This window comes from Dama dama, chromosome 14 (assembly GCF_033118175.1).
Source record: "Dama dama isolate Ldn47 chromosome 14, ASM3311817v1, whole genome shotgun sequence".
Classification (NCBI taxonomy): Eukaryota; Metazoa; Chordata; class Mammalia; order Artiodactyla; family Cervidae; genus Dama; species Dama dama.
The window spans coordinates 44061608-44085006 of NC_083694.1; the positions used below are offsets into that span (position 1 = coordinate 44061608).

General features: G+C 49.2%; 1 protein-coding gene and 1 non-coding gene across 5 annotated transcripts in view; one reads left to right on the forward strand and one right to left on the reverse strand.

Annotated features, from left to right (window-relative positions):
- The window catches only part of ACOT7 (acyl-CoA thioesterase 7), a 97169-nt gene that overhangs the window by 7982 nt on the left and 65788 nt on the right, over window positions 1-23399 (forward strand). Inside the window, exon 1 of one of the 4 annotated variants that reach the window (XM_061160517.1) lies at window positions 4172-4389. The exons of 2 other annotated variants lie outside the window; for them this stretch is intronic. In XM_061160517.1, the coding sequence (XP_061016500.1) occupies window positions 4199-4389 (191 nt within the window). In that variant the 5' untranslated portion in view covers window positions 4172-4198. Of the gene's footprint in view, window positions 1-4171; window positions 4390-18779; window positions 18809-23399 lie in introns of those variants that run through there. One more of the 4 variants, XM_061160519.1, reaches the window with a different exon arrangement.
- On the reverse strand, window positions 1813-1885 carry TRNAE-UUC (transfer RNA glutamic acid (anticodon UUC)). The gene has a single exon. It is a non-coding gene; the product is annotated as a tRNA-Glu (tRNA).

Consider the following 23399-nt stretch of genomic DNA (forward strand, 5'->3'; position numbering starts at 1 on the left):
TTGCAGCCCAGGGAGCCTGTGGTGGGTGAGGCTGTCATCCCACCTCCGCCTGTAAGCTAGCCAGGCAGCCCGGCCTCACCCTTGGCTTGGCACCACCACTGGCCAGCTCCCTGGTTTCAGTCAGGCCAGGAGTTGCATTCCCCTGTGGGTGGGCCTTCTCTGGGGAGGGGGTCCCAACCTGGGGTGGTGACTGTGTTGTGTACCTCCTGGTCCACTTCTTTAACTCTCAGAGGTATCCTGAGGAGGAGGGTAAACTCTATGGTCACACACTCACGGGGTACCTACATCTGACCAACAGAGGAAGCTCGTTATAAATCCTGATTTCCTGCATACAAATGATGCTTCAGTAGAAAATCAACAAAATCTGATTTTAGAGCATTTATGAGATACTTGGGGGAAACTTAACTAGTCCCTCGATAGTTAATGATACTAAGGAATTTCTGGATTTTTCATTGTCCACACCATGAGGCCTATGGGACCCTAGTTCCCAGACCAGGGATCAAACCCACACCCCCTGCAGTGGAAATACAGAGTCTTAACCCCTGGACCACCAGGGAAGTCCCTGTGAACTTTTTCATAACTACCCAAAGCTGGAAAGAACTCACATCTTCATTGTCTGATAAAGCAATAATGAAAACTACTAGGAAACAGTAGCAAGAATCACTGATACTAACACACACACAAAACTCAAAGAACTACACTGAGTATCTGACTCCATTGATGAGAAATTCTAGAAAAGGCAGAACTGTAGTGATAGAAAGCAGACCTGTGTGCCAGGGTCCAGAGCTGGGGGGAAACCAAGTGCAGAGGGGCAGGAGGGCACTTTGTGCTGTGCTGGAAATGTTCTGTCGTGGCTGTGGTCCCTTACACAGGTGTGTGGTGGGAAGGGGGACCCCTTAAGGCTAGGGCCAGAGAACAGGACTCTTGTCTAACACTTGGAAATGAACTGTCTGAGGAGACACACGAGCTGACACAAAGCAAGAGATGTTATTGGGAAGGGGCGCCTGGGCGGAGAGAAGTAGAGTAAGAGAACTCAGGAGCTGCTCTGCCCGGTGGTCGCAGTCTTGGGTTTTATGGTGATGGGGTTAGTTTCTGGGGTGTCCTTGGCCAATCAGACCCTCCTGGTGGCACACAGGTTGCTCAGGCAAGATGGCTGCCAGAGAGAAGGATTCTGGGAGGTGGTCAGACATGTGGTGTCTCCTTTTGACCTTTCCTGAGCTTTTCCGGCTGGTGGTGACTTATTAGTTCCCTGTTCCTTACGAGGCCCTCCTGTAGTAAAATAACTCACACAAGTGATGACTAGGGTTGCCTGGCCAGGGTGGGCGGTTTCAGAGTGTGCCTCCCCTAACAGGTGTATACACTTTCCAAAAGTGAACTGTACGTTAAAAGTAGGTGATTTTACGGTACACACATTGTACCTCAGTAAAGGTTATTATTATTTTTTAAAAAGCCATAACTACAATGCAATTACCTCACCTTAAGAAAAAAAAGGGGAATTCTCTGGCAGTCCAGTGGTGAGGTTCCGCATGCTGTGAGGTGCAGTCAAAAAGAAAAGTGTTCACAATTGCAGATTTCAAAACATTTCGAATGTAGCTGAGGAAACTTAAGCACTTACTTGATGTTTAGTGCTATTGAGAGGATCTCCTTTCTGCTTGCTAAATGGGATGCTACCTGATTCACAAGCTGTTGGGTAAAGCCAATTAGAAAAAGTTATATTAATGAATTTGTATTATGCTTAAGGTGGGTAATTGTTTTGTGGTTCTGTTTTTATTTTTATTCTTTGGCCCTGCGGCATGGCTTGTGGGATCTTAGTTCCCTGACCAGGGATTGAACCTGGGGCCTTGGCAGTGAAAGTGCCAAGTCCTAACCATTGAACTGCCAGGGAATTCCTGTGGTCCGGTTTTTAAACCAAGTCTTCGTCTCTTGGAGGAAATGCTGAGATATTTACAAATGCCAACCTGTGCCCTCTGAGATTTCTTTCAGTCTTGTTATCAAGTCCAAGCTCGCTCTGCTCATCACACAACAGGCCAGTGAATTCGAGAGATGAGGTGTTGAGGCAAGGAAAACGACTTTATTCCGAAAGCTAGCTGACTGAGAAGATGGCAGGCTCAGTCCGCACCTCAAAATAACCATCTTCTTGGGGTCTGGATGCCAAGTTCTTTTATACATCAGAGAGAAAGAAACAATGAGGAACTAAAGTCAAAAGGAAGGATAGAGAGGGAGAGGCAGTGGGGAAGTAAAGTGAAAGGGTCTTCAGTCTTGCAAAACATCTCCAAGGGAATGGCCAGCCTTAGAAGGGGTGTGTCAATCTCTTCTGTTCACAGCTTCTTATTGTTCAGTCTTTCAGTTATGTCGACTCTTTGTGACCCCATGGACTGTAGCATGCCAGGCCTCCCTGTCCATCACCAGCTCCCAAAGCTTGCTCACAGTCATGTCCATTGAGTTGATGATGCCATCCAACCATCTCATCCTCTGTTGTCCCCTTCTCCTGCCTTCAGTTGTTGTAGCCACGCGTTCCAGGAAACATACTCACTCAGAAGAACAATGCAGATAGTGGAGTGCAGTTTATTACACTGGCAGGCCCAAGGCAGAGTCTCCTCTTAGTCAAGGACCCCGACCAGCATTTGTGAAAATCTTTTATACCCCATGTGTACATGTCCGAACCCACCACCCCAAATTCCTTGAGACTTACATAAACAAAGGAAGGGTAAATACAATCCCAGTATGTGCTCAGACAGTTAAACAATTAGCCAATAATCAATAAGCCCAAGGTTACACTCCGATAGGAACAGAAAAATTTATGGCCTGTCTGGAGGAAGGAGTGACTAGTGTCTGTGTTCTCTTAGGTGATGAGTAACCTGGATATGATCTTCAAGGTTCCCCTGTCCGGAGGGGGTCTTATTCTTCTGTTGTTTCCATAGACACTAAACACAGAGTACAGAGTCCATTGGAGAGGTGGCCGAGCACGGTCAGCATGCACAGGCCTAAGGTGGAGTCCAGGCCCTATGAATTCCTTCTTCACAATCTTTCCCAGCATCAGGGTCCTTTATAAAGCATTGGCTCTTCACATCAGGTGGCCAAAGTATTGGAGCTTCAGCATCAGTCCTTCTAATGAATATTCAGGATTGATTTCCTTTAGGATTGACTGGTTTGGTTCTGGGACAAACTATCTCTCCAGGAGCTGAACAAAGGCTCTTTAGTTTACAGTCAAGCAGAAGGGCAGGTTCTTCCCAGGCACGCCATTAAGTATGATTATAATAACAAAAGCAATGGAAAGCAAGTCAAAGAAACAGATGCCAGTGTGGAGTCAAAATAGGCTTCTTCCCTGCATCAGTCACACCTGGAAGCAGGAGGGAAGCCAGAGCCCACCATTTGAAGCTGTTTGCTGGGGACCTTGGAACCTTCTCTCTACTGGGGAAAGCCTCTTAATGTTGTCCACATTAAACAATAAGAAGGAGGGACTTTCCTGGTGGTCCAGTGGTTAAGAATTCGCCTGCCAATGCATGGGACATGGGTTCTATCCCTGGTCCAGGAAGATCCCACATGCTACAACTAAGACCCGGCACAGCCAAAGAAAAAGAAGTAAAAAGGAGTCACAGCTCCAGACCTATTGCCTCTGTTTCTTGGGAGTTTGGGGTGGGGAGCCTGTGTCTTCCTTGGCTCTCCGCTGGAGCCTCACGTGGCGACCGCGAATTTCCGCCCTGCAGTGGTGGCGTCTTGCTCACCCGAGTCATCTCTGGACCCTTGGGCTAGTTGGTAGTTGCCCAGCCTGCTGTGCGGAGGCCCTTCCAGTGGGTGGGGGCTGTTCCAGCGGGCTGTTCCTGCCTGCCTGATTGATGGTCCTGGAGTAGGAACCTTGGTAGGCGTGGTTTACAGCCCCACCCATTTCCTCCAGTCCCACGCACCGGCTGTGGTCTTGTGGATACCTTCATCCTTCGTTTGCTCATCAGAGAGCCCAGCTCAGGGACTTCATACTGGGTCATGGATTCTTTGTATCTTGGGCCCTGCAGCCTGTGAGAGCCACGGCCGCTGCGAGGGGCCATCCCGGGAGTAGGCCCTCCTTCCGGGAGTGTGAAAATTGCAGCATTCCTGACCGGGGGCGGGGGGCGGGGGGGAGGGGAGGTCCCTTGAAGGCAGAGAGGTGGTGGCTAAACCCCGTGCCGGCTCAGGGTGAACAGTCTGGGCCGCTCTCCGCAGGATGAGGCTGCTCACCCGGGCTCTCTGCCTCTGTGAGCTGGGCAGGCAGGCCGCTTCCAGGAGGCCAGTCACTGCCCAGGAGTGTCTGGGGCTCAGGAGCTCCAAGAGGCCCGGGCAGAGATGCTGGGCTTCCCTCCAGTCTGTTGGAACCAGATCTGCTCTGTCATCTAAACTTGGTGTCAGCGTTACAAGGTAGGATGACAGGGGCACTGTGCCCTGACCCATGCTAGGCCTTCGGGGTCCAGCCCAGGCCATGTGACTCAGGATTTCTTGGTAAGGGTTTGGAGTAAACAGTGGGTGCTGGGTGTTGTGAATTGCGTGTTTTGTGGGATTGAGCGTGCCCCTCTGTGTGTGCATCCTCAGTGGAAACCTGGCATGTTTTTCCTCTGGGACCCCACTCAGCTTTGTTGGAGGAGGTGGGCTTTGAGAGCTTGGAATGAGCACGGAGCTCAGAGCACCCTGAGATCGGAGCAGGCTGCTGTGCTGGCAGGTCTCTGCCTGTGCTCAGGCTGCCAAAGGGGGCTGCCAAGGGAGCCGGGCTGCAGGTGTCTGCTCTTCTCACCCCTGCCCTCTCCACATTGAGCTGGGCTTTTTGTTTTTTGGACTTGTTGAGGGAGACAGGGGTAGCTGTCCTCATGTGATTGGCTAATCCTCTGGCAATGTAGTGAACTTGGGAGAAACCTCCTCCAGTGGGCGGATTCTGGTCCTTTGTACCAGCTTTATTGAGTTGTAATTTGCATCCCATTGATGCATCATCCATTGAAGTATGCAGTTCAGTGGCTTTTTGAACATCCACAGTTGGGCAGTCATTACCGCCACCAATTTAGAACATTTTCGTGACCTCTTTGAGAAAAGCCATTTCTCTCCATTCCCCCTAATCTATTTTCCTTCTCTATAGATCTCCTTGTTCTCGACATTTCATGTCACTGGAGCCAAGTGATATGGTCTTTGTGTCTGGTTTCTTTCACTCAGCACCATGTTTTCAATGTTCATCCGTGTTGTCACACACGTCAGTGCTTCCTTCATAATACTCCACTTAGGGATATGTAACCACCTTGTTTATCCATTCATCAGCTGATGCATATCAGTGTCTCCAGCTGGCCTTTATGCATAAATGTTCCCGTGAACACTCTTGCACATGTTTTTGTGTGGGCATATGTTTTTACGCTGGGATTCTTGGCCTCTGGAGGAGAAGAGTTCAATCCGGGGTCAGAGATGGGGCTTGATTGCTCAGAGCTTTTGTGTAATAAAGTTTTATTAAAGTGTAAAAGAGATAGAGAAAGCTTCTGACATAGGCATCAGGAGAGGGCAGAAAGAGTACCCCCTTGCTAGTGTTAGCAATGGAGTTATATACTCTCCAATTAGTCATTACAATGAATCAAAAGAATGTCTGGAGGTTGTAAAGACCTCAGCAGACCTACTCTCATAATTTACATTTTAAGATAACAGGATTAGCCAGAAGGTTTTTTCTAGAGACTGTCCTCAAGCAGGATACTTTATTGTTATATAATTCTAAGGAATGTAGAGAGAAAAAAAAGTTTGTCCTTTCTTCCTCCTTTAGAATTCCAGACCCCTCTCTCTTTGGGGATCCCTAGACTTCTTATCAACCTGCCTAGGAAATGACTCTCTCAGTAGGGTGGATGGGAATGTCTTTTATCCTCCTGGCAAGTTCCTAAAACCCTTGGGAAAATGTTGGAAAACCTTGGATAGAGCATCTTTTGTATGCCAAGGAGATGACTAGTGCTTGGTGGCCCAGAGAAAGCAGTTTTAGGAAGGGGCTGGTCTTTGGAATGACTTTGGCAGTATTGGAGGGGTAGGACTTTCAGCCCCACTCAAGACCTGGGGGTTGGAGGAAGGGGCTTTGGGGGTTAAGTTAGTCACCAGAGAGTATATCAGTTCAATTCAGTCTTGTAGTCATGTCCGACTCTTTGCAACCCCATGGACTGCAGCATGCCAGGCTTCCCTGTGTGTTACCAACTTCCAGAGCTTGCTCAAACTCATGTCCATCGAGTTGGTGTTGCCATTCAGCCATCTCATCCTCTGTTGTCCCCTTCCTCCTGCCTTCAATCTTTGCCAGCATCAGGGTCTTTTCCAGTGAGTCAGTTCTTTTCATCAGGTGGCCAAGTATTGGCCATCAGTCCTTCCAATGCATATTCAGGACTGATTTCCTTTAGGATTGACTGGTTGGCTCTCCTTGCAGTCTGAGGGGCTCTCAAGAATCTTCTCCAACACCACAGTTCAAAAACATCAATTCTTTGGCACTCAGCTTTCTTAATGGTCGAACTCTCACACCCATACGTGACAACTGGAAAAACCATAGCTTTGACTAGATGGACCTTTGTTGGCAAAGTAATGTCTCTGCTTTTTAATATGCTCTCTTAAGTTTGTCATAGCTCTTTTTCCAAGGAGCAAGCATCTTTTAATTTCATGGCTGCAGTCGCTATCTGCAGTGATTTTGGAGCTCAAGAAAGTAAAATCTGTCACTCTTTCCATTGTTTCCCCATCTATTTGCCATGAAGTGATGGGACTGGATGCCATGATCTTCATTTTTTGAATGTTATTTTAAGCCAGCTTTTCACTGTCCTCTTTCACCTTCATCAAGAGGCTCTTTAATTCCACTTTGCTTTCTGCCATAAGGGTGGTGTCATCTGCGTATCTGAGGTTATTGATATTACTCTTGCAGTCTTCATTCCAGCTTGTGCTTCCTCCAGCCCAGCATTTTGCATTATGTACTCTGCATATAAGTTAAATAAGCAAGATGACAGTATACAGCCTTGACGTACTCCTTTCCCAATTTTGAACCAGTTCATTGTTCCATGTCTGGTTCTAACTGTTGCTTCTTGACCTGCATACAGATTTCTTAGGAGGCAAGTCAGGTGGTCTGGTAAACCCATCTCTTGAAGAATTTTCCACAGTTTGTTGGGATCCACACAGTCAAAGGCTTTAGCGTAGTCAGTGAAGCAGAAGTAGATGTTTTTCTGGAACTCTCTTGCTTTTTCTGTGATCCAACAGATGTTGGCAGTTTGATCTCTGGTTCCTCTGCCTTTTCTAAATCCAGCTTGAACATCTGGAAGTTCTCGGTTCACGTGCTGTTGAAGCCTAACTTGGAGAATTTTGAGTATTAATTTGCCAGTTTGTGAGATGAGTGCAATCGTGGGGGAGTTTGAATATTCTTTGACATTGCCTTTCTTTAGGATTGGAATGACGACTCACCTTTTCCAGTCCTGTGGCCACTGCTGAGTTTTCCAAATTTGCTGGCATATTGAGTGTAGCACTATCATAGCATCATCTTTTAGGATTTGAAATAGCTCAGCTGGAATTCCATCACTTCCACTAGCTTTGTTCGTAGTGATGCTTCTGAAGGCCCACCTGACTTTGCATTCCAGGATATCTGGCTCTAGGTGAGTAATCACAGCATCGTGGCTATCTGGGTCATTAAGATCTTTTTGTGCAGTTCTGTGTATTTTTGCCACATCTTCTTAATATCTTCTGCTTCTGTTAGGTTGATACTATTTCTGTCCTTTATTGAGAGCATAGTATAGTGTTAATAGCTCAGTCTTGTCTGACTCTTTGTGACCCCATGGACTGTAGCCTGCAAGGCTCCTCTGTCCATGGGATTGTCCCCAGGCAAGAACTGGAGTGGGTTGCCTTTCTCTTCTCCAGGGGATGTTCCTGACCCAGGGATGGAACCTCAGTCTCTGGCATTGCAGGAAGATTCAATCCTAAAGGAAGTCAACCCTGAATATTCATCGGAAGGACTGATGCTGGAGCTCCAGTACTTTGGCTACTGGATGTGAAGAGGCAAGTCATTGGAAAAGTTCCTGATGCTGGGAAAGATTGAAGGCAAAAGGAGAAGGGGACAGCAGAGGATGAGATGGTTAGATGGCATCACTGACTCAATGGACATGAATGGACTCAATGGACATGCATTTGAGCAAACTCCGGGAGATAGTAGAAGACAGAAAAGCCTGGTGTGCTGCAGTCCATGGAGTGGCAAAGAGTTGGATGTGACTTAGCAATTGAGCAACAACAGCAAACATAACCCTGAGTCCTGAGTCTTGTGAGGTGCCCAGCGAACTCTTCAGCCTGAGGAGGGGTCACGTGCTCAGTAGTGTCCAACTCTTTGTGACCCCATGGACTATAGCCCACCAGGCTCCTCTGTCTCTGGGATTTTCCAGACAAGAATAGTGGAGTGGGTTGCCATTTCCTCCTCCAGGGGATCTTCCTGATCCGGGGATCGAACTCATGTCTCCTGTGTCTCCTGCATTGGCAGGCAGATCCTTTACCACTGAGCCTTTGGGAAAGCCCTAGGAGGGGTCAGGAATGAATCCAATTGTAGTGGGCCTGGCTAATGGCCAAGAGTTGGAGAAATGGCTGGTGTGAGGAAAAACCCCACCCAATTGATGTCAGAGGTGGTATGAATGAAAACAGCTCAGCAGTTCCATTCTTGGGTCCAAGGGTTACTCTGTTTAATCTTTGGAGGTGCTACCAGAATGTTTTCCAAAGCAGCTGCCTCCTTCTCACTCTCACGGGCTCCATATCCTCGCCAATACTTGTTATATGTGGCCACCTGCAGCCACCCTGGCAGTTATACAGTGGTGGTTCACTGAGGTTTCAGTGGGGATCTCCCTGATGATCAGTGATACTCCCTTGGGCTCAGGGGTAAGGAACCTGTCTGCCATTGCAGGAGACTGGGGTTTGATCCCTGGATTGGAAGATCCCCAGGAGAAGGGAATGGCAACTCACTCCAATATTCTTGCCCAGGAGATCCTATGGACAGAGGTGCCTGGCTGGCTACAGTCCATGGGGTGGCAAAGAGTCGGACATGACTGAGCAGTGACACACACTTTTTCATGTGCTTATCAGCCATTTGTACATTTGGAGAATTGTCTATTCAGGTCTGTTGCCTATTTTTTCAGTTGGCTTGTGTTTTTATTATTGAGTTGTAGGCGTTCCTTCTGTATTTGTTTTTGGCTGTCCTGCATTGTCTGGCAGGATCTTAGTTCCTTTCCTGACCAGGAATTGAACCCGGGCCCTGGGCAGTGAAAACACAGAGTCCTAAACACTGGACTGCAGGGAGGTCCCTCCTTCTGTACTCTAGATACAGATCCCTTCTCAAGTGTATGGGTTGCAGCGGTTTTCTTCCATTCAGTGGGTTGTCTTTTCGCTTTTGATTATTATCTCTTGAAGCACAGAAGCTTTACAGTTTTGATGTTTCTCTTTGTTGTTGCTGTTGCTGCTTGTGCTTCTGTTGTCCTCTCTAAGAGGGCATTGCCAAACCCACGTCCCAGAGCTTCCGTGTGTTTTCTCTGAAGCGTTTTATGGTTTCAGCTCTTACATTAGGGCTTGGACCTTTTTCCACTTCTTCCTCAGAGATGGTGTGAGGTAAGGGTCCAGTTCAATTCTTCTGCCTGTGGACTGAGAGAGAGGTGCTGAGTGGCCGGGTTACTGGTCATGGTCATAGGCTGATTAGTGGTACACTGAAACCACAAACCTCCTGACTGTTCGCCTGCGGCTTCTTCCAGCTTCTCCCAGCTTGCTTTGAACTCTGTTTTCCAGGTTCGTTGATCCCTGACCCTGAGGACAGAACCCAGAAATCCATGAGTCACAGTACAGGGCATGTCCTGTGGGATGTGGTGCAGATGTTATCGTGCATCAGTTCCTTGAGAAGAGGACAGTCTGTGTGTGATCTGTGTATGAGGTCTCTGAGATCTGTGTCTCTCTATTCCCACTCGCCTCCCTGAGCACTACCCCTGCCCCCACTGGCTTTTCTACCGCCTTGCTCCAGGTCCTCCTCTCCCCCTTCCCTGGGTTGTTCCGTGACTTTAGCCTGTTCCGTGGCAGGGGCTGGCTCTTGCTGTCTGGGCCTCCCAAGGGGCAGGTCTCTGCTGGGGACCTTCCCAGGGCCAGGCCACACAACCCAGACCCCTTGGTGCCCTGAATCTGACCCCTTCAGACCTCAGGGCACAGAGGTTCAGGTTTGTGGCAGGCCAGGGGCCAGCTGGCATGACTGGCCGTCTAAGCCGTGTTTCAAACATTGAGAGTTGGAAGATGAAAAGACAACCCTCAGAATGGGAGGAAATAATAGCACATGGAATCACTGACACAGGATTAATCTCCAAAATATACAAGCAGTTCATACAGCTCAATACCAGAAAACCCAACAGCTCAATCAAAAATTGGGTAGAAGATCTAAACATTTCTCCAAAGAAGACATACAAATGGCTAATAAACATATGAAAAGATGCTTAGCATCACTCATTATTAGAGAAATGCAGATCAAAATTACAGTGAGATATCACCTCACACCTGTCATAATGGCCGTCATCAAAACAATCTACAAACAATAAATGCTGGTGAGGATGTGGAGAAAAGGGAACCCTCTTGCACTGTTGGTGGGAATGTAAATTGATACAGTCAGTGTGAAAGACTATATGGAGAGTGCTTAAAAAACTAGGAATAGAAGTACTGTATGACCCAGCAATCTGACTACTGGACATAAACTCTGAGAATACCATAATTGAAAAAGACACATGTACCCCAAAGTTCATTGCAGCACTATTTGTAATAGCTGGGGCATGGAAGCAACCTAAATGTCCATTGACAGATGAATGGATAAAGAAGCTGTGGTACATATATACAGTGGAATATTACTCAGCCGTAAAAAAGGAACACATTTAAATCAATTCTGATGAGGTGGATGAACCTAGAGCCTTTTATACAGGGTGAAATAAGTCAGAAAGAGAAAAACAAATATCATGTCTTAACACACACATATGGAACCTAGAAAGATGGTACTGATGAACCTATCTGCAGGGCAGCAGTGGAGATGCAGACATAGAGAACACACTTGTGGACCCAGTGTAGGAAGGAGAGGGTGGGACGGATTGAAAGAGTGACATTGAAACATGTACGTTACCATATTTAAAATAGCTAGCCAGTGGGAGTTGGCTGTGTGATGCAAGGAGTTCAAACCTGGTGTTCTGTGACAACCTGAGAGGGGTGCAGTGGGGTCGAAGGTGCGAGGGAGGTTCAAGGGGGAGGGAACATAGGTATAACCTATGGCTGATTCATGTTGATGGATGGCAGAAACTAACACAATAGTGTAAAGCAGTTTTCCTCCAATTAAAAATAAAAAATAGAAAAAGAGATGGAAAAAAACAAAACAAGCAAACCAAAAAAGAAACCTTGAGAGTTGGGAAGCTGCAGGTGGTGGAGTGTCAGAGAAGTCGGAAGATCAGAGGCAGCTGTCAGACTGGGAGTGGACGTGTCCAGGAGAGAGAACTTCCTTCAGAGACTAACTGTCCCTCCTCCTGGCTGTGCTGGGAGCAGAGCATCCCACCAGCTATGGGGTTGCAGCCCTATGCCCTGGAGGCAGCACCCATGTCCTGAGTTGACACTTTGTTCCCATCTGCTCCCTGCATCCTATGTGCGTAGGAATCACCCTTGCTTTACCGATGGGGAAACTGAGGGCAGGAATGACCTTGAATGATGTTGAATAGGTCAGCACAATGGGCATTGGATGCCTCATCGCCTGCCCTGACCTGCCCTGACCAGGCTAGATGGTGCTAAAGTGTGGAACTGGTCAATGGAGACAGCCCTGACCTGCCAGCTGGCCTGGACATGGCTGTTGCTTACTTTTGGTTTATGAGTGGGTGGTGATTAAAAGGCTTGTTGTTGTTCAGTTACCAAGTCATGTTTGGCTCTTTGCAACCCCATGGACTGCAGCACAGCCAGCTTCCCTGTCCAGCCTCCTGGAGTTTGCCCAAGTTCACGTCCACTGAGTCGGTGATGCCATCCAACCATCTCATCCTCTGTCGCCCCCTTCTCTGCCTTCAATCTTTCCCAGTATCAGGGTCTTTTCCAATGAGTCAATTCTTCGCATCAGGTATCCAGAGTATTGGACCTTCAATTTCAGCATCAGTCCTTCCAATGAGTACTCAGGACTGATTTCCTTTAGGATTAAAAGGTTCAGGTGTGATTTATCTCCCATACTCGGCATAAGGCCGAGAGCTTCTCTGCACCTCAGGTGCCTAGAGAAAAGTGCACTTCTGGTGCCCCAAAGGCGTGGCTGTTGTGCTCACTGACCAAGTGCTTGTAAGACTGCCCTGGGGTCTGGGAAGGCTGTTTCCCCCCTGTAGAATTTGGTGGGTACCCGAAGGGCTCCTGGTGTGTGTGCCTGTCTGGCACCCAGGAATGGGGGCTGGGGAACACCTGAGGGTGGGGATCTGTTCCCTCAACCAGTTCTGGCCTGTCCTGGCAACATTCAGGCCACTGGATGGCGGCGGAGGTGGCGAGGAGGATTGGTGAGGGTGGGTATGGGATGGGGAGATGGGCCATGCCTCTCCACCTATTCAAAGTCTAAGCTTCAGGTTTCAGCCTCTTCTGGAGCCAACTACATATTCCATTACCTTCTGGGGACTTAGCAGGTGGAAACCTTAGCCTTGTAACTGATCAGGATGAGCTGGGGTGGGGAACATCCTTTGCAGTAAACACCACACTTTTTTTGTTTGTGTTTCTTTGCTATTCTGGTGCTGTGTTCATTCAGGTGTGGCTTTGTGATATTGTGATTTATAATAAGAAATACATATTTGGTCTACACCCCTGTTTCTGGCAGAGTCTAAAACCCTTGGTATTTCCTAAATGATGGGAGTGATAAAGGTGTCTTAATATTGGTAACAAACCCCTTTCAATCACACCCGAGCTTGTGTTAATGAGGTGACTTTCAGAAAGTACCAAAGGGTGGAAGCCTTAGGTGATTGTAGGCTTGGAACTTCAGTCCCAGCCCCCTGACCTCCAGGGAGGGGAGAGGGGCTGCTGGGTGAATCAGTGATTGAATCAGTGACCAATGATGGGATCAATCAGGCTTTTGTTGTGAAGTCCCCATAAAAGCCCAAAAGGATGGGGTTCAGGGAGCTGGGCTGGAGAACCTGTGGAGATTCAGATTCGTCCTGGAGAGCAGATGGATGCTCTGCCTCCCACATGCTTCTGCCCTGCCTGTCTCTTCATCTGGCTGATGATGACTTATCTCCTTTAATGTCCTTTGTAATAAGATGGTGATCTCATGAGTGAATGGGTCTCCTGAGTTCTGTGAGCCTCTGTAGCAAATTAATCAAACCCAAGGAGGAGTTTGGTGGAAACTAACTGGTCTGTAACACAAACAACAGCCTGGACTTGGGATTGGTGTGCAGGGTGGCGGGTGGGGTCTGATGCTGTCTCCAGGTTGTTCTTTTTCAGTCGCTAAGTTGTGTCTGACTCTTTGCAGCTCCAGGGACTGCAGCACGCCAGGCTTCCCTGTCCTTCACTATCTCCTGGAGTCTGCTCACACTCGTGTCCGTTGAGTCGGTGATGCCATCCAACCATCTCATCCTCTGTTGCTCCCTTTTCCTCCTACCCTCAATCTTTCCCAGCATCAGGGTCTTTTCCAATAAGTCAGTTCTTCTCATCTGGTGGCCAGAGTTTTGGAGCTTCAGCATCAGTCCTTCCAGTAACTATTCAGGATTGATTTTCTTTAGGATTGACTGATTTGATCTCCTTGAAGTCCAGGGGACTCTCAAGAGTCTTCTCCAACACCACAGTTCAAAAGCATCAATTCTTTGGTGCTCAGCTTTCTTTTTCTTCAACTCTCACATGCATACATGACTACTGGAAAAGCCATAACTTAGTCTAGACGGACTTTTGTCAGCAAAGTGCTACCTCTGCTTTTTAATGTGCTGTGTAGGTTTGTCATAGCTTTCCTTCCCATGACCAAGCGTCTTTGAATTTCATGGCTGCAGTCCCTTTCCACAGTGATTTTGGAGCCCAAGAAAACAAAATCTGCCACTGTTTCCATTGTTTCCCCATCTATTTGCCATGAAGTGATGAGATCGGATGCCAAGATCTTCATTTTTTGAATGTTGAGTTTTAAGTCAGTGTTTTCACTCCTCTTTCATCCTCATCAAGAGGCTCCTTAGTTCCTCTTTGTTTTCTGCCATTAGAGTGGTGTCATCTGCATATCTGAGGTTGTTATTTCTTCCTGCAATCTTGATTCTAGCTTGTGATTCAGCAGCCTGGCATTTCACATGTTCTCTGCATAGAAGTTAAATCAGTAAGTGACAGTATACAGGCTTGGCGTACTGCTTTCACAATTTGTAATCACTCCATTGTTCCACCTGTTGCTTCTTGACCTGCATACTGGTTTCTGACCTGTGTCCAGGAAGAGAGTCAGAATCAAGTTGACTTGTAGGACACCCAGCTGGGGTCTGAGAACTGCTTGGTGGTGGGCATAATACCCCCACCCCAACCTTATCCCCATGTCATAATTGGTGACCAGAACTTCAGGCTTGTGTTTGGCACTCAGACTTGTTTTGCTTTTTTTTTTGTTTGTTTGTTTGGCTGGGAAAATAATTTTGTTTGGGGGAGTGGCAGGGGTCCAGCTTCAGAACTCCTGCACTTGCTTCTTGGTGCCTCTGGCCCTGGTGACCTTGAGCATGTGGATGTTCATGGTCCAGCTCAGGAGCCACACTCACCACCATGACAGTGTTGCTGCTTGGGCATCACTCTGTGGACACTGACCCCTGAAGCAGGGGGACAGGTGCGTGCACGTTGGAACTCTAACAGCTAAATGGCTTTTGGTGCCCTGTGGTGTCTCAGGAGACCTGATCCTATTTGATTGTCATTCTGTGCTTCCTGTAATGACAGGCTGGTCCCATCTTGTCATAACAGTGGGACTCTTAGCCAGCATGGAGTTGGTCTAAGTGGCCTGCGTCATCTGTGAAGTAGTAGGAACAGTCTAACCTCTCGACTTGTGGGATCTTAGTTCCCTGACCAGGGATTGAACCTTTGGCCTTGGCAGTGAGAATGAAAAAGTGAGTGTGTTAGTCAGTCAGTTGTGTCCAACTCTTTGTGTTTAGCCCACCATCGACTGTAGCCCGCCAGGCTCCTCTGTCCATGGAATTCTCCAGGCAAAAATACTGGAGTGGGTTGCCATTCCCTTCTCCAGGGGATCTTCCTGACCCAGGAGACCCTGGGTCTCCTGCATTGCAGGCAGAATTTTTACCATTTGAGCTGCCCAAGTCCTAATTGCTGGTCTGCCAGGGAATTCCTAGTGGGAATAGTCTTATCTCAGCCATAGTGGTGATAATTTAGTGGACTTGATTTTGTTTGTAATTGTTCCCATATACCTACTAAGTTTTTTTTTTGTTGTTAGTCAGTTGCTCAGTCATAATAGACTCTTTGCGACCCTATGGACTGTAGCACACTAGGCTTCCTTGTCCTTCACCATCTCCCGAAGTTAGCTCATATTCATGTTCATTGAGTCGATAATGCCATCCAACCATTTCATTCTCTGTCACTCACTTCTCCTCCTACTTTCAATCTTTTGAAGCATCAGGGTCTTGTCTAATGAGTCAGCTCTTTGCATCAGGTGGCCAAAATATTGGAGCTTCAGCTTCAGCATCAGTTCTTCCAATGATATTCAGAGTTGATTTCCTTTAGGATTGACTGGTTTGATCTCCTTGCTGTACAAGGGACTCTCAAGAGTGCTCTCCAGCACCACAGTTTGAAAGTATCAGTTCTTTGGTGCTTAGCCTTCATTTTACTTTTGTTTTTAGATAGTTTATATGGAAGAGAGTGAATTGAATTTCTAGTTTTGTAGGAAGTCTCTACAGTCTTCTACCGTGCCCACGCCACGTTGTGTCCTCTCAGGGTTTAGTGGGAGCTCCTGCCGCTCTGCGTCCTCGCCAGTGTCTGGCGTTGTCACATCGGGATCTTGGCTGGTAGGGTGAGTGTGAGTGGTAGCTTGTTGTCGTTTGAGTTTGCGATTCCCTGGTGACCTGTGACACAGGCATCTTTTTCACGTGCTTATTTGCCATCTGTGTGTCTTCATTTATGAGGCGTCCCTCCAGATCTTCTGCTCGTTTTCATGCTGGATTGTTGGTTATTGGATACACGTCCTTTATCAGACACGTGGTTTATAAATATTTTCTCCTTGTCAGTGCCCGTCACTCCTCTGCTAACAGCGCCTCTGTTGGTTGTGTCCTCTGGTCAGCCCCGGAGCTCAGTGTCCCTGGCTTCTCTTAGGTCCCGGAAGTCCTTGGAGGGTGTCACAGCTTCAGGGAACTCTCAGATCTCCATGGACCCTCCAGGTTACAGGTGAGAAAACAGCCCAGAGGGACAGTGGCTGACTTAGGGGCACGTGGCTGGTGTGGCCGAGCCGCAGCTTGAACCCTGACCGCGTCTCCTGGGCCAGCTTGCCCTTGGCATTTCCACACTGGCTTTCTGGGAGAGCCGTCTGCTGACGTGGTCTGCAGGTGATGTCTGGCAGGATGGGCTGTTCGATGCCCAGGATATTGGGCAGGGCTGGGGTTCTAGAGGCTGAGAGGGTTGCCCTTATTCTGTCCTCAGCCCCTTCACGATCTGCTCCAGCTTCTGCATCCCCCAGACCTCCAGGACAGTGTCTTTGGAGGGCATCCTCCTCAATTCTCAAGGATGTCTGGGAGCCCCTTACACAATGAGACTGGGTGTCACCGTGTGGACCACTGGCCGTATTCTGCCTGACTCTGGGGAAGTCCTCAGGGCCTGCTGGGCTGCTCCTGGGGGCTTCACTGTGGATCCCATGGGCTGAGAGGGCTGTGATTGGTGCCTGGTGGAGCCTGGCATGCTGGCCTGGTAGGGCTCTTAGTGAGGCCATACCTGGAGCTCCAGGGCAACCTGGCCGCCTCCTTCCTACTTGTGGTCCTGAAGCTGGTGGCTGAGACGCTCTTGGAAATGGACTGAATGCCAGTAAACTCTCGTAGATTCAGTGACTGAGTAGAACCCCTAGGTGTTTGCTGCCAGCACATGATTCTTCACACAGCAGCTGTTGGGGTGGGTGGTTGGGGTATTTATTTATTTTATTATTGACATATAGTTTATGTTACTGTACACATTTAAAGTGAGTGACTTGATCCATTTGGACATATGTAAACACTTGAAAAATCATCACCATCATCAAGGTCATGAGCACAGCCATCATTTTAAGAGTTTCTTCTCATCTCCTGATAATCCCACCCTCCTTCCTAGGCACCCACTGACCCACTATCCCTGTAGACTAGTTTGCATCTTCTAGAATGTTAAAGAGGAGAGTGAAAAAGCTGGCTTAAAACTCAGCATTCAGAAAACAAAGATCATGGCTTCTGGTCTCATTACTTCGTGGCAAATAGATGGTGAAACAATGGAAACAATGACAGACTTTGTTTTTTGGGGCTTCAAAATCACGGCAGATGGTGACTACAGCCATGAAATTAAGAGACACTTGCTCCTTGGAAGAAAAGGTATGACAAGCCTACACAGCATATTAAAAAGCAGAGACATTACTTTTCCAACAAATGTCTGTCTAGTCAAAGCTGTGGTTTTTCCAGTTGTCATGTATCGATGTGAGAGTTGGACCATAAAGAAGCTGAGTGCTGAAGAATGGATGTTTTTGAACTGTGGTGTTGGAGAAGACTCTTGAGAGTCCCTTGGACTGCAAGGAGATCAAACCAGTCCATCCTAAAGGAAATCAGTCCTGAATAGTCATTGGAAGGACTGATGCTGAAGCTGAAGTTCCAGTACTTTGGCCACCTAATGGGAAGAACTGACTCATTGGAAAAGACCCTGATGCTGGGAAAGATTGAGGGCAGGAGGAGAAGGGGACGACAGAGGACGCGATGGTGGGATGGCATCACTGACTTGATGGACATGAATTTGAGCAAGCTCTGGAAGTTGGTGATGGCCAGGGAAGCCTGGCGTGCTGCAGCCCATGCGGTCGCAGAGAGTTGCACACGACTGAGCAACTGAACTGAATTGAGAGTGTTGTAGGAGTGGAGCCATGCAGTCAGAGCTCTTTTCTGTCCACCCTCTCCTCTTTTGCTTGGTGTGATCATTTTGAGATTCCCCTGCGTTGCTGTAAGGACCAGCATTCGTTCCTTTTATTGCCAAGTAGCATTCCCTTGCATGGGTGGATGGACCTCGGTCTGTCATCTGTTCATCTGTGGATGGGCATTTGAATCATGTCCAGCTGTGGGCTGTTACAGGAAACGCTGCCATGAGCAGTGGTGTGCAGGCCTCTGAGGGGACATACTCAGGGGGCAACACTGCATCGGATGGTAGGTGTAGGTGTAACTGTTTAAGAAACTGCTGGACTGTGTCCCCAGGTAGTTGTGCATTTCGTGTTTGTTTCCTGCTTGTTTCCAGCAGCCCCTGGGAGTCCCGGTTTCTCCACAGCTTTACCAGTACTTGGTACAGTCGGGCTTTTCCGTTTTAGCCGTGCTGCGGTGTGAGAGGATCTCACGGTGGTGTTAATCTGCAGTTTCCTAATGTCTAACAGTGTCGAGCATAATTTCACGTTTGTGTTTGTCACCTCCGTATCTTGTTTAGCCAAGTGTCTGCTCAGGTCTTTTGCCCATTTAAAAAAATTGCAGCTTTGGTTTTCTCACTGTTGGGAGTTCTTTATGTCCCCAGAGTATATCTCTGCCCCTCCCAGCTTTCTCTGCCCTTGGAGGTGTGCTTCCGTGGGAGGAAAGTGAAAGTGTTAGTCGCTCCTTCTTTTCTGACTCAGTGCGACCCCGTGGACTGTAGCCTTCCAGGTTCCTCTGTTCATGGGGTTTTTCAGGTAAGAATACTGGAGTGGGTTGCCACTCCCTTCTCCAGGGGATCTTCCCGACTGAGGGATCGAACCCGGGTCTCTCACACTGCAGGCAGATTCTGCCATCTGAACCACCAGGGAAGCCATGGGAGGAAACTGGCCTCCAGTTCTAGGAAAAGCCATTCAGCTCTCTGCTGACCTTCTCTCCTGGGTGCCTACCATCAGTTGGGCCAGTTGATTCTCTGAGCTCCAGGACCTTGTCTCTCACTTCCTGACTTTCTCCTTGGTGACTCGGTGTAGCCCCTACTCCCTGGGCAGGTGTGAGGCAGGTGGGCGGAAGCATGCTGTCTTCTCCACCTTCTTCAGTTTCCGGATGACCTTGAGAGCTGAAGGACAAAGTGGTTATTTCCCCACAAACTGCACCCCAGACACAACCTCGTGGGTGTTTTCACTCCCTACCTCCCTTCCCCAGCCCCTGGAAACTGCCGGTCTACCGTCTGCGTGTCTCTAGGATTTGCCTGTTCTGGGTATTCTATATCAGTGGACTCATATACTAAATGGTCTTTTGCATGACTGGCTTCTTTCACTCAGCATAACGTTTCAGAGTTCATCCACGTTTTAGTGTTGTTGAGGAAAGTAACTAATAAACAGTGTATAACAGGAATAGGAAAGAGTTTGATTTGAGCCAAACTGAGGACTGTAGCCCAGAAGCCAGCCTCTCAGATTGCTCTGAGAATCTGCTGCGGAGAAGCAGGGTTTTCAGCGCAGTTTTCTGTCTTGTCAGAACAGAGAACATCAAGTCAAGGAGACCTTCCCTCTCGTTTCTGAACACCAGATCCCCACGTACCCAGGCCATCAGTGTGGCCTTGGCACCTGCGAAGGGAGCCTGACTGTTGAAGGAGTAATGAGCATTGGTGTCCCAGGGAGGAGGTGTTTAATCCTTATTTTTTCTTTATTTATCTGGCTTCTCTGGGTCTCAGCTGCAGCCAGCAGGATCTTCTATCTTCAGCCGCGGCATGTTGCAGCATGTGCCATCTATTTCCCCAACCAGGGATCAAACCCAGACCCCTGGAATTGAGAGCTCAGAGTCTTAGCCATTGGACCACCAGGGAAGTCCCCACGCTTTATTTTGAACATGAACTCTCTTTACTTCTGGTCAGTGCACCCTTTCCTTTAGTAATTAGAGCAGGCGCACAGTGTTTGTCTGCTAGACCACAAACAGGCTTTTCTAGTCAGCATAGAATGCAGGGTAACTCATGTATAAGCCAGAATGACTTCCCCAGACCCCAACATGTGAACATTCCTTTTATCAATGTGTATCAGTACTGCATTCCTTTTTATGGTCAAATAATGGTCCATTGTATTGATGGACCATATGTTATTTATCTGATGATGGATACCTGGGTTTCCACCTTTTGGCTATTATGAATAATGTTTCAATGAACCTTTCCAGACATCTGGTTTTGTCATTTAAAATGGTTCTTGGTTAATTTAATAGAAAGGAAATAGCACCTTATGGTTGTTCAGCTTCAAAATTGTTTACTCATATAGCTAAACTGGCATCAGATGGTTCTCTTTGTGGAAAGGTCTGCTCATGGCTGGAGTCCAGTGGTGGTGGAGGCCTGGTTCAGCCTCCCTGACAGGACTGAGCTGCGGGGGGTGGGGTTTAGACAGTTAATTTTGCATCATTTCTTGCAGATTTTCTCCCCTCCCTGAATTCTGTTTTTCTCTAATTTAAAAAAAAAAATCTAAGTTCCACTGGGTTTAGCTTGTATCTCTGTCTAGGTTTTAAGTAGTTGATGCTGCGTATCATTTAGTGGCTCATTCTCCAAATGTGAAACATGTCTTGCCTCCAACGACGCTTCGTTTCAGTCTTAATCTGTGGTTTGTCTAAAAGCACTTCTCTAGATAGCCTTGTCTCAGTTGTGGATCTCAGTCCATTTCCCATGTCTCATGGTCCTATGCTCACATCACATGCCATGTGAATCCTTACCATGCCGTTGGTAGATGTATCATTCAGAAAGTTCTTCAGGTACAGGTTGATATCAGGATTCTCCGTTTGCTCCATTGAGGACTGTTGCATCTTTAAGCCAGTCTTGTAATGAACTTACAACCTGGTGGGGCAAATGGTGCCTGCTTCTCTTGTTGGTGTGGGGTCATAATCGTCAAGTTCCCTGCATCATCTGGTTGGTGTATAGGGGAGGTGGGGAGGGCAGTTGTTGACCTTCACAGAGCCGCACAGGCTGCCTCCCCCCACCCGGCCTTCCTTCCCGGATCGGTACCCCTGGTGTCTTCTGGTTCTGACTGTTTGGGGCCTGCCACCCTTCCTGCCTTCCTCCTGGGTAGAAGCTGGGGCTTGAACCGGCTAACTTCCAACATCTCTTTCTACTCCAATTTCTTACGATTTTACAGGATTTTCAAAAGTCAAGGAGGGAGTTCCTTGGCCGCCCAGTGGTTAGGACACAGCACTTTCACTGCCGAGGGTCTAGTTTCAATCCCTGGATGGGGAAGTAAGATTCTGCAAATCTGGTGACACAACCAAAAAACTTAAAAATAAAAAAACAAAAATTTGAACAAAAAAGGTCAGGGAACCTGCAGTATTTGGAGTGTTTGGATGGGCTTCTGGGCACCGCCCCTTATCTGGGGAGGGGGGTGCCCAGCCCGCCATGTGGAGAGGGAAGCCACGGTTGCTTAGGGAGGCAGCGATGCCCCTATGCGGGACCGGCCGAGTCCAAAGGGCACCGCTCCAGGCCAGGGAGCCCTCTCTAAGCCCATCTGGTCGTGGCTTTGGGAGGGACCGTGGAGGCTGCAGATGCCATGCTCTTGGTCCGGCGAGCTGTGCCCCTCTCAGCCTTCCGGAGGCGCACCAACCAGGCCCAACTCAGAGAGAAGGCCAGGCTGTGAGTTGGGAGCCATGGGGAAAGTGTGGGGCAGCCGGGGTGGGGGTGTCTGGGGGACCCTCGCCCGAGCGCCAGGGTGGGTGGGACTGGCAGGCCTTGGCATGTGGCTCTGGAGGACGGGCCGGAGTGGGCATCTGGGGCCTTGGGGCCTTCTTTCTAACCTGAGGTTGAGAGAGGGACTAGACCAGACCGAGCGTGTGGGGCGCCCAGAACCTCTGAGGTGGCTCGTGTCCTGAGCCGCCTGTGGTCCAGGGGAGGGGAAGCGGGGAGGGCTGGAGGAGGGGGTCCCCGCTGATCCGAGGGGACCAGGGCCCTGGGCGGGTGGGGTGGGGATGGCGTCTGTCCACTCTGCATCCCCCAGGGGCCAGCTCAGCGTCTGACATGCATACCCGGCGTGGGACCCGGCGGTGAGCAGGTTGGCCCGGACCTGCCGGATAAAACCTGTTCCAAGGGCTGCGGGCAAATCTTGCTGGGGAACGTCTGCCGTCCTGGCCGGGACCTGTCAGGCTGTGTGGGTGGGGAGGCTCGTGGGAGAGGTTTCGTCCTAGACTCAACCCTGATTCCCCTCCAGGTGGACATTGTGGGTGTGGTGGGAGGGCCCCTCACCTGCCTGCCCAGCTCCAGGTTCCCGGCATCCTGGGGTAGGCCCAGCTGAGGGTAGCCTTGCCACTTCCTCCCAGGCTGGGAGCCCGCCTCCCTGTGGAACCGGGGGCTGTGGTGCTGGTCAGGCTGGGATGTTCTTAATCAGTCTGGAATGCTCTTTCTCTCTTTTGCATAAAGGTGGGACCACTAGTGCCTTTAGTGAGAATCCATCTGTATATTAGGAGGGCCCCCGGGAAGGAGGCGAGGGCACTTGGCCTCTGATAGGGGGTCTCTGTGGGCCCGAGTGGCAGGCTGCCTTTGCCAGGCCCCATCAGGGCCATGTCCTGACCTGATCTCTTAATAACAGAGTCTGCGCAGGCTAGCTGGACAGGTGCCTGGGAGCCGAGCCAGGATGACAGTTTTTATGAAGGATGCCCTTGAGTGGGTGGGTTCATTCATTCATGCCGCCCATCATGGTGCCTGGGTGACCGTGGCTCTGCAGGGATGACGTTGGGTCTGGGTGACACTCAGGACACGTCCAGCCTCATCTCCCCTGGCTGCTGCCTCGCCTCAGCACCAGGGCCTCTCTGCCAGCTGGTCCTCTTTCCCCAGACCCAGCTGGGGGAGACAGGAGAAGCTAGTGCACCTGAGCGGTGGGGAGGAGGGTCTGTGTGGTGGGGGCAGGGGGTCAGCCAGGAGGGGGCTGAACAGCCATCTGCCTCTCTGCCAGGGTTCAACAGCCCCTACCACTCAGGGTGAGCTTGGGGGCCAGGTTTCAGATGCCAGCTCCTCTGCATCTGATGGGACCTCTCCCTCTGTCTCATTTACTCTGGCTTATGACCCCCCCTCCACCACTTCTGTCTGAGTGTCAGGAAGCTTTGGGTCCAGGCCTGGGGCTTGGCCTTAGTCCCCGGCACTGACTGGGGAGGGCACCTGTGCCTTCTAGATCTCAGGGCAACAGGAGCAGGAGGGCTAGATTTCCTTCTCCACTGTTGTTATATACAAGATGAGGTTTCTATGACAACTGGCTTTTGGTAGGCTTCTCGGGCTGGTGAAGTGGCCCCTTCCTGGTTCAATAGGGCAGCCCAGGAAGCCAGGGTGCTTCCCGCCAGGCCAAGGGGTTGGGACCGTCCTTG